The 23626-nt window shown below is 34.0% G+C and overlaps 1 protein-coding gene across 5 annotated transcripts in view; it reads left to right on the top strand.

Annotated features, from left to right (window-relative positions):
• Positions 1-23626, top strand: part of LOC150092623 (pumilio homolog 1-like) — a 328288-nt gene that overhangs the window by 213664 nt on the left and 90998 nt on the right. For all 5 annotated transcript variants that reach the window (XM_090414703.1, XM_090414704.1, XM_090414702.1 and 2 more), the window contains 2 exons: positions 9116-9400; positions 17775-17907. In XM_090414703.1, the coding sequence (XP_090270829.1) occupies positions 9116-9400; positions 17775-17907 (418 nt within the window). The remainder of the gene's footprint in view (positions 1-9115; positions 9401-17774; positions 17908-23626) is intronic.

The following is a 23626-nucleotide window of genomic DNA, read 5'->3' as shown; positions in this document are numbered from 1 at the left end:
AATCTAATTGACCAGGCCCGAGTACAGTTTCCTCCAGCAATCTTTGTATCCCAAAATGCTTAACTTTACACTTTTCCACATTAAATTGCCATCCATTATGTTTTGCTCATACATCAGCCTATTTAAATCATCCTGCAAGCTCTCTACATCACCTTGATTACGTATTATTCTACCCAAATTTGCATCATCAGCAAACAACTAAATATCTCCTTTCAGATTATTTCCTATATCATTTATGTACAAATTAAACAGTAGTGATTAAAGCACAGAGCCCTGTGGCACACTAGTTACCTGCCTTCTCCTGGATTTTGCTCTTCCATATACTACTTTTTGGTATGTCTATCAGCCATCCTTTTATCCATATCACCAATTTCCTATCCATCCTCATTTATCGCAGTTTGCATAACAGAGTTCCATATGGTATCCTGTCAGATGTAGTCTCCTGCAAGAGTCAACAATATTACACTTAGGCTCCTCCTCTGCTATCTAAGACTTTCTGTAGTGTCAGAGGTAATGGCATTATGAGTGCAATCACCTCAAATGAATGTTTAATTAAAACTTTCACCTTTCTTTATCTAGAAGAATTAGCAGGATCTCCAGAGTTGGTATACAGACTCCATTCAGGAAATTTCCTAATGGAAAATGCATCAAAGCACATTCATAGTCACTCCTTTGTGCACATCAGTACCAGAGTGTGAGGCCACAATCCCTCATGCAGTTTACCCATAGAGATGGTAATCTTGTACCAACCAAGAATATGAACTTTACTTTTAGCCCCCTGAATCCTTCGTCTTCTGTGAAAGCAGGCTATTTCACCTGTTGTGCTGTAGTCATTGCTGCGAAAGGAGATCCTACCGCTATTAGAGTGGGTGCTAAATTATTCTTTAGATTCTTCAACTGTTAGAGGTCTGATCATGCACATCCTGTCTATCATCTGTGCCCAGTATGTCAGGAAAGATCATGACTGCATGGGTAAAAAAAATATACAACTGTAAGAACATCCAGTTTACTCTTTAATGAACTTTTTTACTCATGTCAAAAAAAGATTCAAAAGGTGAATCTTTTGAAAATTCTATATCAGAAAGTGAAGAGGTGGTTTAGCACAACAACATCGTTTTAAAAAAAATCACAATTACATCATTTCTGAATGTCATTATGGTAATCTGCTTTTTGTTAAATAAATCAAGGAATCTAATGAATATTGCTCAACTCCAAAAAAAAGATACCATTACATGTTGAACGAGCACCACCTTCAGATATCGAAGCAGAAAGAAATTTATACATTTGTATCCACCTCTTATAGAAGTATAAGTCTACATTGGGTATGTGATTATCATCCCTAAGGGCAGATTGGGAGATAGACCTACCCAAGGAGAAGTCGCTATCACTGTGGGAAACCATATTCCATTCTATCAAGCTTAATAGCAGCAAAGAGGCAGTTACCATCCATTGTGCAGGTATCCCAGTACAACTCTGATAATATTGCAGTTATTATACTATCACCATTTTTCTAATGAAAGATCTAAATGGTTGCAGCTCTCAAGAACAGTGTTCTCTCCCTCTTAAACACAGGAAGTAACTTTTTCCTCTCACATACCCCCCCAAAATATATACTGTCATCGACTTAGTCTGTTCTCCATTTCTTCCTGCTGCTGCTTAAGTGGGAAGTGAAGTTTAAATAACATCTATGTCATTGATAATTTACATGTGATATCTACTCTTTTATGTGGGCATCTATCTACTCTATCATATATACCACAGTGCAATAGATTACACCGACTAAAACACATTCTCTTCCTTCCCAGAATTTGATCTGTAGCAGTATACTAGATTACAAAGTGCAATAATGCAAACTATCAACTACAGTACCAAAAATTTTGACTGGTTATGCCTTTTCTCAAACATTAGTGTCATATAGAATGCATGTCAACTAAGAAAACTCAGAATAAAGTCTGGGTCATCTTATTGCAGATAACCCATAACATAAAATTTAATTGGATTTAAACATTCTTGGGCAAGATACAGACATTGTCAGAGGTATCTGGATGAAATTTACATCATCTATAATTCGATCGTCAAATCAGTCCAGGGTGAAATTGCAGCAGATATATCAACCATTCACTTTTAATGCTTGAACACAATGGATATACGTCTGACCCAAAAGCAATGGCATGTACTTTTGGAGATCGCTACCCCGAAATTTAATAGATGAGTAGTTGTTAAATCCAGAGAAATTGAAACATTTTAGCCAAAAGCCTTAAGTATTGCACTGTATTCTCTAAATAAACTTAGTTGCTGATTAATTTCCATATACAGTGATCTGTATGTTGATGACATCCCAATTTAATGCCATTCTTGTAATATTGAATTGCATCTTCAACAAACAGTTGATTACATCTGTTCATGAGCTCATAATAAATGGGTTCAGGTATTCAGAAGAAAAAAGTGACTGTTGACACTTTTGCCAAAAATGTATTCTTTATTGATTCCAGTAGCAACAGAGTCCAAGTCCCTTAGGACTCATTTTTGACAGGAAAATTATATTCATGGCACACATTTATCAACTAAAAGAAAAGTACAAGAGGTGTTAAGCATTAAATATCCTTCACAATCAATCCTTTGTGGAATGTGCTGCTGATTGGTGTTCCTTGCTTTGCCTTTATTTCACAATTATTTCCTCACAGCTTCATTATGGATCTCAAGTCTGTGATTCTTCAATGGAAAGTACCTAGCTATGGTCAGATCCTGTCCCTCATCAAGCTATAAAAATAGTTGCTGGTACATTTTGCACATAGACTATTTAGAGTCTTTATGCAAGTAAATAAACTTGTGATGTTTTATTGAAAACAGCTGTCACTTAACTATGTCTTTAAAACAAAGTTGACTAAGCATCTCACATGGCTAGTATTTTTTTCCCTACATCAGGAGGTTCAATATTGCACACATTAGACTACTTTGTCTTTTTGGTGTACACATGCACACCAAAAAGACAAATGTGTGTGAATGAGATTATCAAGCTGTTTGCATGAATTGATAACACAACCTGAACTGAACATTATAAGTATTCCTCCATGTCAGATTTGCAGGCCATCATGTAGCCTCTTACTGTACATCATCAATCTGCCTGCTGCTGTTCTTTCAGCAATGACTATAATGCTGAGATGCCTGCAATCCATCTTGATTCTGTACACATAAAGAAAAACTCACTACCAAAAATGTATGACGTATATGCAGTTGTCCTAAATTTACAGGCCATCTCTTCTCCTGCACACAATCCACATCCAGTGCAAATGAATCTCCTGCAATTATTGTACCTATTGTGAAGACCCATAATTTTAATCTTCAATTGTGTTTGATACCAAACCACATTGGAGTCGAGGGAAATGAGGCTGCTAGGTCAGCTCATACTTTCTCATCAGTGTTTGTCAATCCCTTATACAAATTACACACAGTTAATAAAACCATAGTAAATTAATGAATGACAATAATCCTGCTAGGAGGTATTGGCATCATCAACAACCATGGGTCCAATGCCCATAGGTATCTGATGCCATCTTGATATGATTCTTCCGCTGCATTCTGTTTTGTGCAAGATGACTCAGTTTGTGTATAGAGTTGCCACGCCATTTCATAATGTCATCGCCCCATTCTCTGTTTGGTCTTCCCTTTTTTGTTCTTTCCTTCAATCATCCCAAACAGCAGCATTTTTCCCCCTCCTCTCATCGTTCATTCTACATATATGGCCAAAGAGATGTAGCTTCCTTTTGATTATTTTCTGGATCAGGTTTTCTTTTGGTTGTATTCGTCTGTAGATTTCCTCATTGTTCACTTTCTGGATCCAGCTTATTCTCAAGATCTTTCTATAGCACTACCTCTCAAATGCTAATATCCTCCTTTCAGGTATTGGCAGCCTATATACAAAGAGATCTACTTACTAAGGCTCATAAGATCACAGTAATCTTACATGTATCTGTTGAGGGCCTATGCATGAACATCTGTTGGAGTCCCATCATTTCATTTGAGAGAAAGAGAAAAATGCAATTTTTTTTTTTAATCTGGCTGAACCTCTTGTACTCAGATGATATCAGATTTGGAAAAAAGCATGGAGTTTTTAACTTGTGACAGAGAATTAATTTATATATAAATACAGCATTGTTTTTTTTTTAATTGTTTCTGAGTTCATAACCTATTATTTATTTATTTGATTATTTATTATATTTTTATTATCTTGTGTAGTGCAGGCATCCTCCCCTTCTACTAGTAGATCTTTAAAATACAGCAGTATACTCTGATTTTCTACTGATATTTATCAGATAGTTCAGGATAATAGTTTATAATGGATTGCTGCTTGCTACCTTCCCATACAGTATATCTAATTGGATCCCAGTAACAACCATACTCTGGAACTGTATGTCTATAGAGAAAATGGCTTCTTACACTTTGAAGACTATAAGCAGTCTTCAGCTGCCCCTCTCTCTTTGAAGTTGTGCCATTTATTCTTATGTGATGAAGATAAGTTATATATATCACTGCTTTCACAAACCTAATTTAATGGTTTCTTGATTGACCATTTATAAGTTCAGATGTTCCTCTTCAGAATGCAGATGGCCATAGATAAGGGTTTCAGTCTCCCAAGATGAATGGATCATTGGCTTTAAATGAGCAGTACTGGAACAGTCTGGAATGTTTATGTAGACTGTTCCAGTTCTGTTGCAGAGGAGACAATTTTCTGGCAAATATGGATTAAATTTGTGCATCTTGGTAGAGATAGGAAGGGCACCACTCACCTGGTGGGTGCTCACTGAGATGATCTCTGATGAAGCTATTTGCTTGGTCCATTGGATTATGGTTGCACATACCCTGTGAATGTTGGATAAGTTGAATGTCACTGTAGTACTAGTACCAATTTGCAAGACATGTATGAATCAAGTCTACTATTGATATGATTTCTCACATGAAGCACAGATTTGATGTTCGATCTGTTCAGCTAGGTTCCCATATTTCAATGTTGCTAGGGGTTGAGGGGAGCCATGTGAGGTTTGTGGATGTCTCCTACAATTCTCACGCTACACCAACTCCATGTAGAAAAGAAGAGTGCTTGTCTGTGATGAGATTTCTTATTCTGTTGTGGAAGAGAGGCTCCTTGAGTATTTCAGGAAGTGAGGCTGCTTTCACTGTCATAGATCTAGGCAGTAGAGATGGAGAGGGTTGTGGAAGAGAAAATATGATCTCATCATCATCATCATCATCAAATTCCTGCCATGTACCCTCAAGGGGTGTACAGGATATGACAGTACTACATGAAAAAATTACATCATCACTAACTTCCTATCTACAATTTTCCTCCAAATCAGTCTGTTACTTGTCAAGACTCCAACATTATTAGATCTTATATTTCTATCGTCTAAGGCACTTTGTACCGTATCAATCCACCTATATCTTGGTCTTCCTCTGGGTCGTTTTCCTGCCAACCTGGCAGAGAACACTTGTTTTGCTAATCTTTCCTCTCCCATTCTATATAAGTGACCATACCATCTGAGATTAGCTCTGCTAACGCATTCCTGGATGCTGACAATGTCAAGTTCTTTCCTAATATCCTCATTTTTAATATGATATTGCCATTGATGCCATCTGTTCACGCCTCTAATCTTTCTCAGGACTCTCATATCTGCGGTCTCTAGTCTTTGGTCAAGTGTTTTACTTCTGACCCAGCTCTCAGATCCATAAGTTAAAATTGGTTTGAACACAGTCTTGTATACAGACAATTTAGTGTTCCGACTAATTTCTTTCTTATTCCATATGAATTTATTCAATTGACTTCCCACGATACCAGCTTTGCTGATTCTGTTGTCTATTTCTATATTTAGTTTACCATCTTCACTAAATATCGTGCCTAAGTAGCTGAAATGTTTTATTTGTTCCACAGGTTCTCCATTCACAACACAGTTGACATTTTCAATGATTCTGCCTATTTTCATTGTCTTTGTCTTTTTTATTGCTGACCTTCATACCATATCTATTACAACAGCGATTCAATTTAGTCAGAGAATCTTGCAGACTTGTAGCGGATTTATTTAGAAGTATAACATCATCCGCATAAAGCAAAGAGCTGACATTAACATCTCCAATTTTGATATCAGGTTTAATACCACATTCCTTCATAATGTGATCCATATAGATAATGAATAACAGAGGGGATAATGTACATCCTTGTCTCACACCAGATTTAACATTAAACCATCTTCCTGTACTTCCTTCAATTCTAACTGCTGACTCACAACTCAAATAAAGACTAAGTATTGCTTGATATAATGCCCCATTGACACCATATAACTGCAGCGTATTGAATAGCTTCTCTCTTGGCACCTTGTCATATGCCTTTTCCAAATCGACAAAACTTAAATACAGATCTTTGTTATATTCCCATGCTTTCTCGACTATTTGTCGTAAAGATCTGATCCTGACAGCCTCTATTTGGCAATCCAGCTAGTTCTTCACCAAGCTTTTCTTCCACAATTCTTCTCAACCGTTTCTCAAGTATACTTGCATAGATCTTGCCAGGAACACTCAGTAGGGAAATACCTCTGTAATTCTCACATTCAGTTTTATTTCCCTTTTTATATATGGGTACTATGAGAGCTCTACTCCAATCATCGGGAATTTGTCCCTCTGTCCAGGCTTTCTGAACTATGCAGTGCAGCCACTGTAAGACTCTTATACCACCATACTTCAGCATTTCTGGTCGAATATCATCTACTCCTGCTGCCTTTCCACATTTCAAGCCTTTGATGGCTTTTTCTACTTCAAGTATGGATATGTATTCCTGACTGCATGCCTGGTCAGTGTTTTTTATCACTGTGCTGTCATCACTGCTTGTTTCATTTAGCAGTTTTTCAAAGTAATTACTCCATACTTCAAGGATATCTTTTTCTCCTGTTTTCATTTCACCTTTATCATCTCTAATTCCTTTTACAGCACTCTTTCCTCCATTCCTAAGCTCTTTGGTCTTTAAATGGCTTTTTGTGACATTGAGCACTCTGGAAAAGAGGGCACAAAAGGTATTTATCTTGTCAACTGATATCAAGCCCTTCCTTCTAAAGAGGTAGACAAAGCTAAGTGTATGAGAGCCAGTTGGTTTTATTCCATATGAAGGAGGAGCTATTGGATTGGATGAATTTTTCTGGAGGAGCTGTAATCTTTAGTATATGCCAGTGCATGGCAGAACCTATCTGATTGTTACTTTCCCTCAGATAGATGTAGTGGGTTGTACCTAGGACCATTTTCCTGGTATTTTAGCCTGTCTTGGTTCCTGCTAGTATAGGAATGTGTGTTTCCAAGGTAATCATTTCCCCTCATTGCGACCAGTGGCCAAGCATAGGAGAGTCAGCCCTGCTTTTCCAGTTGTTGCAGTTTGGTGGTTTTATATGGCCTTATATGGATTTAGCTTTGCTCTTGAGGCTGCCTGATACAGTTAATGTTTTTTGTATGTGTGAGCTGATGGACTAATACATAGTGATGTCATCAGCATAGATTGTGAAGGTCAGCTTAGTAGGAAGGGGGTATTTGGAAAGTACAAATATTATTAGATTACTGAGTAGTGTTTGGTCTGCTCACAACTGTGTAAAGCAAGCCATACAGTTTATATACTGTTTTATCTCCTCCTGTATGGCAGTGGTGTGGTGAGTTTATTTGTTTTAGATGGAAATGGGCATTGGAGTACGGAATTTTGATTCTTCAAATGAAGTTGGATGTGTGTGTTGTGATTTTGTTTAATCTGTTTATTATATATATATGAGTGCCATCATTTTTCTAATGAGTGCAGTGATATTTTACTGAGTGTACACAGGCAGATTTTATCTGTCTAGGCATTACTCGCACAGGTAGTGTTTCTATAATAATTGGATATATCTAGTTTTTAATTTTTTTATAACATTTAATTTATATAATTTTATTTAAAAGGCTATTAATTTGTGATTATTCCTATGGCAATTTTATTGTTACATTTAATTTTTTTTCATATATAAAATAGGAGAAAATCAAATTCAGAAATAAATGTATACTTTTTTTCTGCCTCTTCAGGGTTTAATATAGATATAAGGACACCCATACCTTTTATATGTTGAATAATTTGTTATTCTCTCAGAAATTAATAATAATCATGTATTTTATAGGAAGTTAGTAATGATGTAAATTTTTCATGTGGTACTATCATATCTTGTACACCCCCTTGAGGGTACAAGTCAGGAATTTGATGATAATGATGTATTTTAATTATCTTTTAAATGCTAAACACTTGCATAGTTTAGCCTTTACTTTACTAAAGAAAACCTTGTCATCAGTATTCACAGAAAAACATCATTTTAGTAAATGTAATGTATAAAATTTGATAATATAAAAAATCTCTCAGACCAAATAGAAACACTATTAATTTCTTAGCATTATTTTTCTATTCTTTCATGGTTCCTTTATTTGAAATAATTAAAAATACGGTAGTTACACAGTTCAGCATTGTACAAATGCATTTCCTTTTGAGAAAACTTTTCTTTTCAGTAATATACACTAGGTAGGCATTCTCTGCTGAATTGCATGAAATTCTGATTGTTGAATCTTTGTTATCAAGTAAACATTATTCAGTAGTTGGATCCTTTAGGAGCATGTGATGATTGATGGGAGTAATCATTATTTTTGCTTTTTAAAACAGCAATAGCAGCACCATTAATGTTTCAGCTGCAATGCTCCTGTTAGCACATGAAATATCGACATCATTTTTTAATGCTCATGTAAAAATGATTCAGTATTACAATGAATTAAACCATCTTGCACTCTGAGCAACTGTCTTTATACCTGTGATGGTGTGATAGCAATTGTATTAATGTTTTGACATCAACACTACCATAAATATGGAAGCACTGCTGTTGAAGAAAAAAATAATTTTCTTATAGAAAAACTCAAAACATGTTTTATAATTTATATATATCATGACATTACATATGTTATAACTATGCAAGCCAAAGAGTTTAGTTTTATTTACAGAATTACGTGCAGATTAAAATTCTTTGCTTTTAATTTATTCAACCAGTAACACATTTTCAAAAAAATTACTTCTAAATTTTAGGAATGGGAGGAAATGCAGGATCCCCGCGACGTGATTCTTTTGAACGTAGAGAAACACCTCTTGGTGGTGGTGGTGGTGGTGCTGCCGCTGCTGCTGCCAGTTATTCAGCTGGAATTGACAACCAGTTTTCTCGACAAGTTGCAGCACCAAAAAGTGGTCAATTTTATGGCCCCCTGGGAGCAGTTACTGCATCACCTGGACCAGGTCCTATAGGAATGTTACCTCCCAGTCAGAGTTTGACACCTCCACCATCACTAAATGGATCAACAGGCAACTTAAATCTTGGTAAATATTGCTGTTTCATCTTATCTTAAATTTACTAATAAACTTAATATAAAGAAATGGAAGGGTGTTATTGATCCTATAATTGGAGATAAGTTACATGCTGGTTTATTTTACTCTATTAGGTGTGTGTGTGTTCTAAAATAATTACTAGAAACTGAATAACTAGGAAGGAGATACATAAATATGTGAGCATACATACCAGGGGTACAAGAAGAAAAGCAAATTAGGTGTTTTATCATTTTGGGCAATGTTTTTAACTTTTTTTTTTTACTCCTCCCAATGTTCTTGAATTTTTTTTTTTTTTAATACCATTTCTTGTGAAGTGCAGTACATCACCAAGTCATCAGCTTTAACTGAATTCTTGTTATTGGATGTTTCTATTGAAGTTTAATAAAATTTGGACTTGTAGTTTTTTAAAAAAAAAAACAAATTGAGAATAGGATGAAAGTAGTCTGCCTACTTGAAGTTACAGACTTCCAATAGTAATAAATATTTTTCATATCTTGATTGTAGAATACAACCATATTCATCTTTCTATTGGCAAAGCTTAGTTAAGTTGCACTTTAAAATGTTAGCTTCAGGGCTGACTAAGTCACTTGCTGTCCCAAAATATTGATACCATAAATGGGAGGGAAGAAGAAGCTTTTTTTTTTTTTTTTTTTCATTTATTCATTCATTCCATTTTTCCCCTTTCGTTCCTTGTTTGGTGGTGGGGATGAGATTGTTCTTATATTTTCAGAGCATTTGGGAAACATCAGTAATAACATAGTCCAAGGTTTGCTTACAGCTGTTAAAATGTTCTATACATACACAGTTCTCAGGTATACCACCATATAAGTCATATTAATAAACTCTTAGTAACATTGCTTTCATTAAACCAAGCAACGACATTATAATGCCAGACCTCGTGAGATCTGTGATTCACCCAAAACGTTCCCAAATCGATTGCCTTTTCAGGCCAAGAAGAAGTTGATTCTACTGTTAGTCCTACTTATAGAACTGCAAAATTTCTGAACAGCATTCTCTGTCTCTTACAGGTCACTCATGTTCATACATCAAAAATACCACAGATTTTCTGATGATTTAAAGCTCTACCCTTCTGATGTCATGGTGAGTTTTCACATCACCTCCGTTTTTTACCAATATTCCTCTGGCTTATTCTCTAGACTTTATCTCACAATTTCCATACTGAACTTAGAATTATTTAAATTTGTTGTTAACTCAGGATATTTTACCTGAAGAATAAACTCCATAAACAACTCTGAAGGAATCACTGTGTGTAATCTGTTATTTCCTATTCCTAGAAACTGCTGCTTTGGAAGATTTAGAAGGAAATAAAAGATCTGCTCCATCCTTGACTCAGTATGTTGATGACATTTTGAAATACAATCAAGATGTTGAAGTATTTCTTCAAAAATCACTCCTTAATCCTTAATTTATCCATGAAAAATCACAAGGATTGCATTCTTCTGTTAAAATCGCTTTCTCCCAACACTGTGTATATTGGTCCTGACTGCTCTACAAAAATGCAGAGCAGTCAAGACTGTTAAGGAGAGTTCCCAAGATCTTTTCTTATAAAGCCTTTCTTAGACATAGATGTAGCCATGACAAATATGGCTACAATCCTGAAGTGACCATTTCTTTCTTACTTCCCAAACCAGGATCAAATACACAAGATCCCTGTTATTCATGTAAAAATTCTGTGTGTCAGATGAGTTCTTAGGATGGTCCAGAAGAATTGTGCCATCAAATCCATCAAAAAAAAAAAAAAAAAATTAACAGTTTTGCTCTCTGTCTTGCACACACACACCCAGAACTCCTTCATCATAATTTCTAACTGTTCAATATTGTCTATCTTTTATTTTTTATAGTGTTGCAATTTTAACCTAGCATGCATGCTTACATTTAAAAAGATTTTAAACATATGTTACTAGACCACCAAAATAAAAACACCTTTGTAGGCATGTTTGTAGTCACACTCTAGAGGAACGTTCTATGACTTTTTCAGCTGTTTAAGGAAAATGTCGGTTTTCCCTAAGAAGAGAGAAATCCGTTACTCAGAAGAATTCACTATAAAACCCACACTATATTAGATTAGTACACCACTTAGGGTTTAGGAACGCATCTTCTTAACTCAACTGCCATCAACAACTAAAGTTGAAAACCATCTGTCCACTGACAAGAAGTTATTTAGGACTAAGAGAGTTCTGCCTGCTCCCCTTGGAAATAAAGACATTTATTAGATTTTTTTTTGTTTATTTGCCAATTGTTCTCTTACTTTTCGACAGTTTTTTGAGATACTTACTATAACTATAATATGTTAACTGTTTTAGTTAATTAAATGGCTTCACTCATTGAGGAAACATTTTTCTTAAATTATTTAAGAATATTCTCTAGATATTAGAATATCTTCAAGATTGCAAACAATCAGATGCATGAAGTTTGCATATAGTATTCTTATAAGTAGATGAAGAACATATGAAAAACAAGATTTTTGAAAATATTGCTGTTTTTATTTCAGGTAAGAAGTGATAGTTTTTTTGTTTGCTTTTTGTCTGTTTTCATTAGGTTGTATTGGGTAATTGACTAACTGTTTCAGTTTGCTTTAATTTGATATCATCATAGAAAGTAATGGATAAATTAATTCTCTTAAAAGTGAGTAACATGACGAGACACACAGTTAAAAACTTGTTGCTAATATTTCTGTAATTTCTAGAGTTACATCAGCATTGCCAAAGCCATGTTGAATGAGGCAACCAGTCAATGTAACTGTTTCCATATAGAATTCATATTTAGATAGAAGTGACATCTCTGTTAAAAGCTACTGGTCATTAAACTGCTGCCACAAAATCTTCACTGGATGAAATTAAATGAATATTGACCCAAGCCTTGGATGATGAATTCTCAATAGGGTCACAGAACATTAGAAGTTTGTATAGAACTGGATCATTTCAGGAACTTGCCCATGAAATGGATAGTGTAGCAGTACGAAGATGAGGATGGAATAATTTGAAGAGAAAGAAACTCTACTTTATGGTGGACAATCACAGATGACAAAAAAAAAAAAAAAAAAAAAAAAAATTTAGTCATCTGTGATTGAATGTAAAGCCTTCAATGAAAGAATTAGCAAGCTAAGATTATTATAAACAAAATAGTTAAAGATAACTTTTATTAATGTAACTTGCATCAATAGAAGCTACAGAATAGGAAATAAAAGATGAATTTTATGAGAAATGAGAAATACTCTGCAAAAAAATCCTATCTTATTAGATTTCTGTGCAGAAATTGGAAAGAAAGAAATATGTAAAAACTTATTGAAAGTCAAAGATTTCATGCAGGAAAAAAAGTAGTAATAGAGAAAGTTTTATTAATTTAGCTGCATCTAAAAATTTAATAAGCAGTGTTATGTTTATGAGGAAGAATATACACAAATAAACACATTGAAATCTCCTGGTGGATATGCGTTTAACTAAATACAGTGACATAATCAAATACATAGGAATTGCATCCAGAATGTTTGTTACAGAGGAGCTGAGTGTTGTTAGTAACAATTTTCTAATTGATGCTAGTCTTATGGTCAAAATAAGCAGCAGTTATCTTCAGCTTGAGGAGAGAAGTAAATATGAGATAGGATTAAAACTAGAAAAATTGAAAAATGAGCAGCTGTAAGAAAATGAAAATATTGAAACATCTAGGACCATAGCAAGGATAGCCTAAATATACCAGCAGCAAACTCAAATGGAATTCGGAGTAAAATACCGAGAGAAGGTTTAAATGAATAATGTGAACTGTTAAAAAAAAATCAGCTTAATAACCGTATCATCTTCATGCTGTTCAAAGATACAAAGAGAGTAGCAAGGAAGCCAATAAAATAATCAGGTAACAGAAAATTTGTATGCAAATAGAAGAAATAGAAGTAGTTTCTTATAAATAGAAGAAATCCAGATGCAATTTATGCTAAATAACCAAAGAAAATTCATCTATGAAATTAAAGCCAAAAAAAAAAAAGAAAGAGATGAAATGATAAAAAGGTGGAAAGAGCACTTGAACACTTTGAGTCCTAGACCTTCTGGAACTTAAGGAACCCAGTGTCCTGACCATTTTTAGCTCTACTTAAAAATTGCTGTGCAGTATTTCTATGAAATATCCAAACAATTATTTTTTGTCTTTTAGTTAGCATCTTCAACAATTAATTGGAACAAAAATTTTAGTTATACATGTGGTATGGGCTCCAGAAACTGGTTGCAACTGGACAGCCTCGAATTTGATCACCCCTTGTTTGAAGTTCTATGTCACTGTCACTTGACTCGAAGCTCACATTTGTGGAGAGATCTGCTTCCTCTTGTTCTGGATCATTCTCTGCCCAATCATCTAATTCAGATCATTCGTTATCGAGTATTTCCTTCAGCATTTGTTCTAATTCGCCTTCACGCAAGAACCATTTTGCACACCTTCTTTAGGCACTACTGTTTCCTGGTCTGTGCATGGTGACAGATTCAAACTGATCTCTCAGGTCACAAGAAGAGAGTCATGAATCTCTTATATTGTTTAGATTGGAGCAACCAGAGTTATGATGCTGTGATGTAATATATACATGAGCGTGTGTGATCGTATGTGATGCAACCTATGGGCAGGCGTTACAATATACTAATACAAGTTCCATTTTTTTTATTTATTTATTTTTTTTTTTATTGATAAGGCAACCATCCTCATGGATAATGAAGCCGAAGGTTCAAATTTAACTACAGTACAGTCTGATAATGAATTTCAAGCATATATTATTATTTTCGGAATTTTTAATTTAGCAGTGTAAATATATATTGATGAGATTCTGGGTTCACACACAATCGATATATATTTATATCGAGAGGACTCAAAGTGTTTTCAAACGTCTAAACTGCAATGAACCTGTTGAGATTTTTAAACTGAAGACCTATTATATATTTTGCCCTGAAATACTTAAACCTTCTATAGCTTGAAATAAAAGAAAGTATAAAGCAGCTTAGAAACAACAAGGTGCCAGCTATTGATGGACTTCCCACAGAATGGAAAGAATCAGTAATAACAATATATATAAAAAAAAGGAAGCAAAAGTGAATGTGAAAATTATAGAGGGATATTGCTCCTGTCTACAGGCCGCAAAATTTTATCTAATATTATACTAAAAAGAACTTAACATATGGTGAAGAAAATATAGATGAATATTAAACAGGATTCCAAAGAAATGGGTTCACAGTTGATCATTCGCTACATCATTGAGTACTTTCCAGAATTCTATAAAGTTAAAATAGAATTTAACTATAAGTTAAAGCAGAAACCTGGAGTATGACAGGCCAAAAGGTAGAAGTTTGTAGATCTTTTGAAAATAAAATCCTTAGAAAAATCTTTGGATCTGTAACACAGAACAGATGAATGGAGAAGATATGATCAATAACTGTGAACTCTACAGATTTTCATTGCTAACTGATGAAACCATAGCTTGTGGATTTCAGGAAGCTTAAATATGGAAAGAATGGGTGGGGAGAAAATGGCTAAACAAACACTCAAAATGAGACCTAGTGGAAAGCAACCTAGAAGAAGATCACAGCAGTGATTGAAGAATAACATCCCAAAAAGTCTTAGGTGGATGGGAATCCTCGATTGAAGTGCTCAAGACAGAAAAGTTGCTGCATTAGCATGCAACAAAGAATCTTAGAAAGCTAAAGGAGTCCTGCAGATAATTACTTCTCAAAAGCAAGAAATAAATAAGAATCATTATTTTGAAGATTGAACTGATGTAACTCTGAGGTCACCATCTGGTGATCTCAGAGTTCAGACTCACCATGTTTCCAAAAGTAGTAAATCCGTATGTTCTTCATGTCTGATCTCAGCTAAATGACCAGTATAATCATAGTACTTGAGGCTGCATGATCATGAAATATTGTAAGACCCAGCAGTGACTAATAATGCACTTTGTCTTTAGTGAAAATAAACAAAGATGAAAGTTTTAAGCTGGAGAAATGGAGACAGAAAACTGAAATTTCTTTAATATATTAATTACTTTTCTGAAAGATTTTTAATGTACAGAATAAATACCTTATGAAGGCTATTTAGGTTGAAAATTATTGAGCACTTAAATTTTAATTGTAGATATATTGTAGCCCTCAGATCTCTTATGTGTAAGCACTTCCTCCTCAGAGCAAATAAAATAGGCCTGATTGGCAAGGATCTGGTTAGTTGGAAGTTGTGATTTGATAACAAAACTCACCAAGTTGTTCTTAATTTTTGAGATAAAGCTAGAAATATTTTTTTACATATGAAGGATATATACAATTAACAGCAGTGAAATTTGACAAAAATTTTGTTTTTTAGATAAAAGCATTAATGCAGGTGACTGGGCATAACATTCCATTCTTATGAATTTTATGCACACAAATACTAGGAAATCAGTCATGAGAAAAAAATGCAAAATTTAGTAACATTTTTATCATCAGTTGAAGTTACATTGTCTAAAAGATCAAATCATGTTAAAAGAGATCTGTGTTCTGAGGATTATTAGCCAAACAACCTTCTGGTGAAAATCATAGTGAGATTATCGTTCATTACATTAAACTCTTTAAAAAAATTAGCTCATATATGAGTTATTTTTTCTGCTAGATGTTTAGTTTTCCATTCCCATTTAGTCTTAGATATTGTTTTTAATACTTGAGGCTGCATGAACAATCAATCACTTGCCAAACTGATCATTGTGGTGAGGTCAGACATGAAGAATATGTCATCATCATCAAATTCCTGACAAGTATCCCTCAAGGAGTGTACAGGATATGATAGTACTACATGAAAAATTAACATCATTACTAACTTCCTCTCTATAATTTTCCTCCAAATCAATCTGTTATCTGTCAAGACTCCAACATTATCAGATCTTATATTTCTATAAGATCAAAGTTAATTATTCAGTGGCATTCATCCTGAGAGGAAATAAATTGCGTGAGAATAAGCAACAAATAAAGCATTAGCGGTCTAGTCAACATAAAAATAGGAAGTTGTACTTGCTAGGATCTACATAGATTCACAGTCATTTTTATTTGTCAAGGATGAATGACCTATCCATATGCAAACAGTGTAGCACTTGTCTTCTGTATGTCATGTTTTCAATGTAGTCACAGCACTTCACTCAAGAGAGGAATGCAGTTTTCACTAATCTGGATGAGCTGTTTAGATATACATTCAGACAAATCTTATCAGATTTGAATACATTGCATGAAGTTTTAAAGTTTTTCAAAAGAAATCATTTATACAAATGTTATTTGATCATAACTATATTGCTGAGTTTTTGGAAAATTTGTTTTCTTATACATAACATGTCATTTACTTATTGCTATTTATTTTTTTATTACCTTGTGTACTACCATTTCTAATGGTGTAGTGTGATTTTTGTTGTCTTCACTGTTAAACCCAAAACCAGCCAAGCAACCAGTTATTCAAAGGAATTTTTTGTATTTTGTATAAAGACATTTTCTATTAGAATCAGAAATTAAAATAGAGTATATAAAAAAGCTGTTTTCTAAGTGTCCGAAATTAGTTGTACTTGGTAATGTTATTATGTCATAGTAGGTAATAGTTATTTAATATGGCTTAACTCCTTAACTATCTCTTGAATAATTTGTCCTATCTCAGCAGTGCCTATAATGTGTCTGTCTTTGTCTTACTATTATATACTTCAGCCCCTCAGATTATCACGTGCACTAGTCTGATCTACAAAGAGATTGTCTCAAGGTTAAGCCAACTCCTTAGTAACAAAGCTTCTGAAGTTAACTTCTCTTAAGATTCTGGGAAAATTTATTTGTCCTGCTGTGATGTTATGAATTGGTGTTCACTTAACCTAATGCAAAATGCCATGATTTTCTCTTTCATCCCATTTTGTGTGCACTGCTATTCTTAAAAGCTATTGGTGAAGAGACAGCAGTGGACACTAAAACTACATTCTCAGGCATGGCATTCATGGTATTTATGAATGACATGAAATCAAACCTATAAACAAGATGGTTTATAGGTTTGATTTTGAATTCAGAGCCTTAGAATTAAAACTTTGCTTCTTTATTTAATAGTATTTACATTTTCAATTAAATAAATTCATTTGTATGAGAGATTAAAATCAACATCCATGGCACCATTAAACTTGAACCAACACCTGTTGGTTAGAGAATGAGTATGCCATCAAAAAATTGTCCAACCAAGCCATCACACCTGTTCAGAAAAGTATGTAGTATAGCATATAAAATCCTTTAACTTAATTTTATTTTTGATATTATTATAATGTCATGAATTCTTCACTTTTGTGAGTTGTATTTATTATCATAAGTTGTTTTCATACTAACTCATTAAATTACAGGTGCCTTAGGAGGACGGATGTTATCGGCTGCTCCAGGAGCTGAAGCAAAGTACATGATTAGAAATGGGCATTTAACTAATAATGTGTTTGGATCTTCAAATTCTCTCTTTCCAACAAGAACACTACAGAGAAAGTAAGCATTTTTGCAAATATGGCTATCATTACGATGCATGATTGGAACACCGAAATGGTGAAGTGCTATGTTCCTTTAATCAGAAATTATATGTATTGGTTAAATACATATTGATTAGCAGTAAATTGATTCCTTTAAAATAAGAAACCATATTCTAAATTATTATATGTGGCCTGGCTATATTCAAATTTCTGGTTCATTCTTGAGGAATATAAATTGTATGCAAGCATATTAGAATTTCTCCTTCCTCTCAACAAAGAATATCTTCTTTGTTGAGAATTACGTGCATCTAAGGGTCTTTAGAGATTAACAATAAATATGTATAAATGCCACTTGTCATTATTAAGTAACCACTTAATAGTGAAAAGGTGAATTAACTTTGCCTTCTCGCAAACTTTATCCATTCAAAAAAAAAATATATATATATATATATATATATATATATATATGTTTTGAACCACCTGTGCAATATAAACATGTCGTTTTCTAATTTCTGGAAGTGTTTTGCAGTTTTAATGAGTGTGAATTCAATACAAAATGCATTTTGAATATGATTGTTATCCAAAGTGCTTTCACTGTATAAATGTGGGTTTACTCCATTTCCCAAGTAAGCAAACAGACAAACAAGTCAAGTTTGCACCTGCAAGTGTTGCAGGTCTAACTGACCCCGCACGTAGTGCAAGACCAAGGCAACTCATGGTAAAAGTAGAATAAGCTCTGATCACTAATCTTAATATTTACCCTTAATGCAAAGCCCATCTCCTGGAGGATATATATATGATGCTTTGTATTAAAGGCAAGGGGCCACTACCCAGACCGGTTTCGACCTTTATTGAGGTCTCATCAGTGGGAGCCAGGCAAGAAATACCAAGATTTTAGTAATATAGAGCTTATATGTATTTTACCAGAACAAGTTATCATAAGGTGTTTTTACCTTATTAAATAAAAATCTCAGGAGGAGATATAAATGTAGAAAGGCTAGCCTGGCTCCCACTGATGAGACCTCAATAAAGGTCGAAACCGGTCTGGGTAGTGGTCCCTTGCCTTTAATACAAAGCATCATACATCTCCTCCAGGAGATCTGTTTGCATTAAGGGTAAATATTAAGATTAGTGATCAGAGCTTATTCTACTTTTACCATGAGTTGCCTTGGTCTTGCACTACGTGCGGGGTCAGTTAGACTTGCAACACTTGCAAGCGCAAACTTGACTTGTTTGTCTGTTTGCTTACTTGGGAAATGGAGTAAAACCAGGTTTAAAATAGCTTGGTATCTTTAACATTTATTAAACCCAAGGTAAAATACTTTCTATATATATATATATATATATATATATATATGTAGAAAGTATGTTGGGTTGTGCTTTCAGATTTGTTCCAGTAGCTGATGTTTCGCTGTTCACCCTGATTCCCTGGCGAAAACAACGGGAGCCTTGTTTAGCCGGGCGAAATTTTGTCATGTTGTACCATCATTTTGTATATTGGTTTAAGCCAATAAGAATACAATTTGGTTGGCCAAATCCCAAATTGCCAGCCCATCCTCGTTCGTTCAGTATCCAGGTAGATACCCAACAGGGTGCATCACGAGAAGGTGAGGATTGGATATTAGGTCAGAAGCCCTGGTCGGTTCTCCGCATTCCTTTAAAGGCTATGTGGAGGTATCCTCTCAGTTATACATCTTTGACCCTTAAGCACCCCCAAAAAATAATAAATAAAATAAAATAAAAATAGATATACCATCTCTAAAAACGAACTACAGAAAAAACTAAGTCTCACAGAATCAATTCTGTTTTATGCTCACTTGCAAGCAGTAAATAAACCTCCACAGTATGACCTTGAATATCCTAGAAAAGAATTTCACAATGAGTAAACAAAGCAAATGGTGGGTAAATTATGCATTGACAACTTGTGAGTTTATGGTAAACAGTGTTTATGGCAGGAATGATACTTAAAGGAAATTGTGCAAAATCCTACATTAACAGAACACAAAATGATTGGCAGGAATGAAAAGAAAGAAAGTACAAATGTAAACAAAAAATGGAAGAGAAAAGAAGAAACTAGAAGCCCATGAAATTATTAAAGCAAAAGTGCAGAAAAAAAAATTTGAAATGTTATTTGATTAAATTAATGTCACCTGAAGTCTTCAACAAAATATGAACACGTTAATCAAAAATTCTAAATTTTTTCCATATGAATAACAGATATTTCTAACACAAAATGAGCTGTTACCTTATAAACTACATAACTTTAGACTTTGAATTAAAGAAATGCTGCATGTCATGTATCATATTTCTTCTTTTACAACTGTCAATTCTAAGAGAATAGTTATGAGTTTATGCCAGCTGTTCATTGCTTGTGTTCTCTCCCTCTTGTTAGAGATGATGACCACTTATACAATTAACTGCTCTGAAGTTTTCAGGTTATATTTGATTTTAGGGATACACATTGCACATATTTAGTTTATCATGAAGATTTCAGGTAAGAAACATTTTGAAATTTGAACATTTACTACTGCATTTTCATTTTTCTAGTTTTATATACTTCTAGTGGGTCTCTATAGTTCAGTTGTTATAGATACAACCTTTGGTTGAAAAGACCCAGGTTTGAATCCAGTCCAAAACGTGAGGAACCTTTTTCAGATCTTTTCAATCAAATGGCGAGTTAGTTTGTCTCACGGAGATAGAGGTTTTTCAAAACAGACAAGCAAGCCTCATAAGCAGTTCTACAGACACAAAGCAGCAGGAAAGGATTGGCAAACTGGCTGCAATTAAATTGCCTAAGCTCCTAATCAGAGGACTTCTAGTTCTTTCATGTTTTCCATTGTTGTGTTCTTTTGATTGATTTCTGTCATTCCTTTGTTCTGTTTACTCATTTGCTTCATGATTATACAGTGGAAGCTATCAGTCCTTTTTTTTCTGCATACAGTAGAGTGAACCATGCACTGGGGAAAAAAAAAAAAAAAAAAAGTGTATCCGTTGGAGTTTGGTATAGTGAGCATCTGCTGTAATATGCAAATACATCAATAATCAAGAACAAAAGCAACAGTAAATTTCATGGAAAATTCCTGAGGTCCTCAGGGATTTTCCCTGGCTTTCTTAATAACAAATAATTATTGCTCCGTTATTAACCTATAGAGAGCTTTCTCCATACAAAATACTCTCGTAATGAACAAAATAGTTAACACTGAAGAAATAAAATAATGATAGCACAGTGATGTGTTTTTAGTGCAAGAGAAGGTATTCCACTTGCTCAGTATAATAGTCTTGATCTTCAAACACACATACTCATAAAGCAAATGTGATTTATGGAAACATTGCGCCTAGATTTTATATGTAACATAAGTATTAGGATGTTGATGTTTAGTGAAAATAGTGGAATGTATTAAACTCCAGTTTAATGCTTCCAGTATTTTGTCTTGGTCACAAACACACCTTTAGGCGAACACTGCCAACCATAACTCTAAAAATAAAGGAACCTCTGTGGATTATGGTGCTACTCAGAAACTTACTTTGTTACTCGGGATGTCTAAGAATTGCGGTTCCCATATTTTAGAAAGTGTAATACGTGTATATTTAATTAAGTTGGTTTTTAAGAGGGCTGCTGCAGATTCTAAAGAAATTCTCTTGCATTTGGACTTGCTGCAATGAAGCATAGTTTTTATTCAATGTATAGTCTGTTTGTGGTCATCATTACAGTTTTTTTTTGAAACAGATGTTGACTGATTAAAAAAAATCCAGACATGGCTTGGATCATGCTATGTACATTGGAACTATTATTTCCTTATCCCTACTTGTCAGGATTCTTTGCATTATAGCTGCAGTTTTCAGGGTAACCATCATAGCTGTCATGCATCTCCTTGTTCACAACATCCCCAGATCTCTCACCTGCTCTAACTCCTGCAGCAAAGTTCCTCTAGTACAGTAAACTTCATTCCATTTTCTCTGGCCAAAGTGCATGATTTTCACTTAGCAGGTGACATCTCCATTTCTCAGTTTAAAGTACCAGCCTGTTCAAATTCTTTTGCAACAACATCAGCATTCGACAAAAATATCTCCTCAAACCTCTTAACTGTATAATCATCAAATTCCTGATACATACTCTCAAGGGGATAATAGATGGGATATTATGATAATACTATCATACATGAAAATTAAAATTATTACTTAAAAAATTTCCCTTCCGAGTGTTCCTGGTAAGATTTACCAATTATACCTGAGAAACAGTTGAAGGATTGTGGAAGAGAAACTTAGTGAAGAACAAGCTGGATTCAGACCAAATAGAGGCTGTCAGGATCAGATTTTTACTTTATGACAAATAGTAGAGAAATCATGGGAATATAACAAAGATCTGTATTTAAGTTTTGTAGATCTGGAAAAGGCATATGACAAGGTGCCAAGAGAGAAGCTATTCAAAACTTTATGATGTCAATGGGTCATTATATCAAGCAATACTTAGTCTTTATTTGAGTTGTAAGTCAGCAGTTAGAATTGAAGGAAGTACAGGAAGATGGTTTAATGTTAAATCTGGTGTCAGGCAAGGATGTACGTTGTCCCCCCTGTTATTCATTATTTATACCAGTGGTGTTCAACCTGTTTTAATACGCAAGTTACATTTCTATAAAAAGTTATTCGGCGATCTACCCTGTTATATAGATCACGTTCCCTCAACCTGATATCTGATTATGCACAAATAAACAACTAAAATTAACTAAAAAAAATACACAACTAAGAATTTCATTTGTATATTTAAAATTTATTTATCACTTTTAATTATTTTAATACAACAAATAAAACAAACAAATATATTGGAATAAAATATTTATTTCTCTATTTTGGAAAACCAAAGTTAGAAAAAAACAACAGATTGATTGTTTATATAAAAAAATTGTTTATGTAAAAAAAAAAAAGTTAATGTGAAATTTGGCATTGTTTGGACCTCGCAATATTTTCATAGTCAAGTTGATATGAAGAAGTGGCCAATCGCAGATAATCATCCAAATGATCATTTGTAATTTGGTTTCTTGATTTTTTATGACTGTTATATTTGAAAAAGCGGATTCTGACAAGTATGTCGATCCGAAATATGACAGAATTTTTCGCGCAATATCAGTTAATATTGGGAAGTTTTCATGTGCATACTTCCAAATTACTTCATTGTTTATTGATTTTAAATGTAAACTATTCTGAATGTTTATTATCTCAAGTTCTACTTCAGCTTGGTTTTATATCAAACAGCCCACTAATTTTATTTGAAATTTCTGTGATGTTCAAGTTTTCTTGAAATGGATTATTGATAAAATATACTAATCATTTCTGTTTTATTAAAATCTTTAAATCTTGAATTTATTTCTTCCTCAGCTAATTCTATTTCACGAATAAATTCTTTTAAATTATAGCGAAGCATTTCTTGATTTTGTTCAAAAAATTTTTAATAAATATGGGAGATGTCTAAATTTGCGGTCATTCATATTTTTCTTTAATAAAAGTAAGTACAGTCATATCCTGACCTACGTGAATCCGGAGTTACACGGTTTCTTATATATACATATTCCCGTCCCACTTCGCTCCTCACCACTAGTCGTATCTTTCAGGCACCGGCCGCATTTGCCAGTGTTGCACATGCTGTGAACAAGCACTGACGTGTTTCATGCAGTCTCCATTCATACAAGATTTTTATAGTCTACAAACCTTGCGATTGTTTAATGTTATGTTCTTGATAAAAA

This window comes from Typopeltis vanoorti, chromosome 25 (assembly GCF_054136105.1).
Source record: "Typopeltis vanoorti isolate ZY-2024b chromosome 25, IOZ_Tvanoo_1.0, whole genome shotgun sequence".
NCBI classification, from domain to species: Eukaryota; Metazoa; Arthropoda; class Arachnida; order Uropygi; family Thelyphonidae; genus Typopeltis; species Typopeltis vanoorti.
Note: the sequence above shows the minus strand (reverse complement) of the source record. Positions and strands in the feature narration are given on the sequence as shown.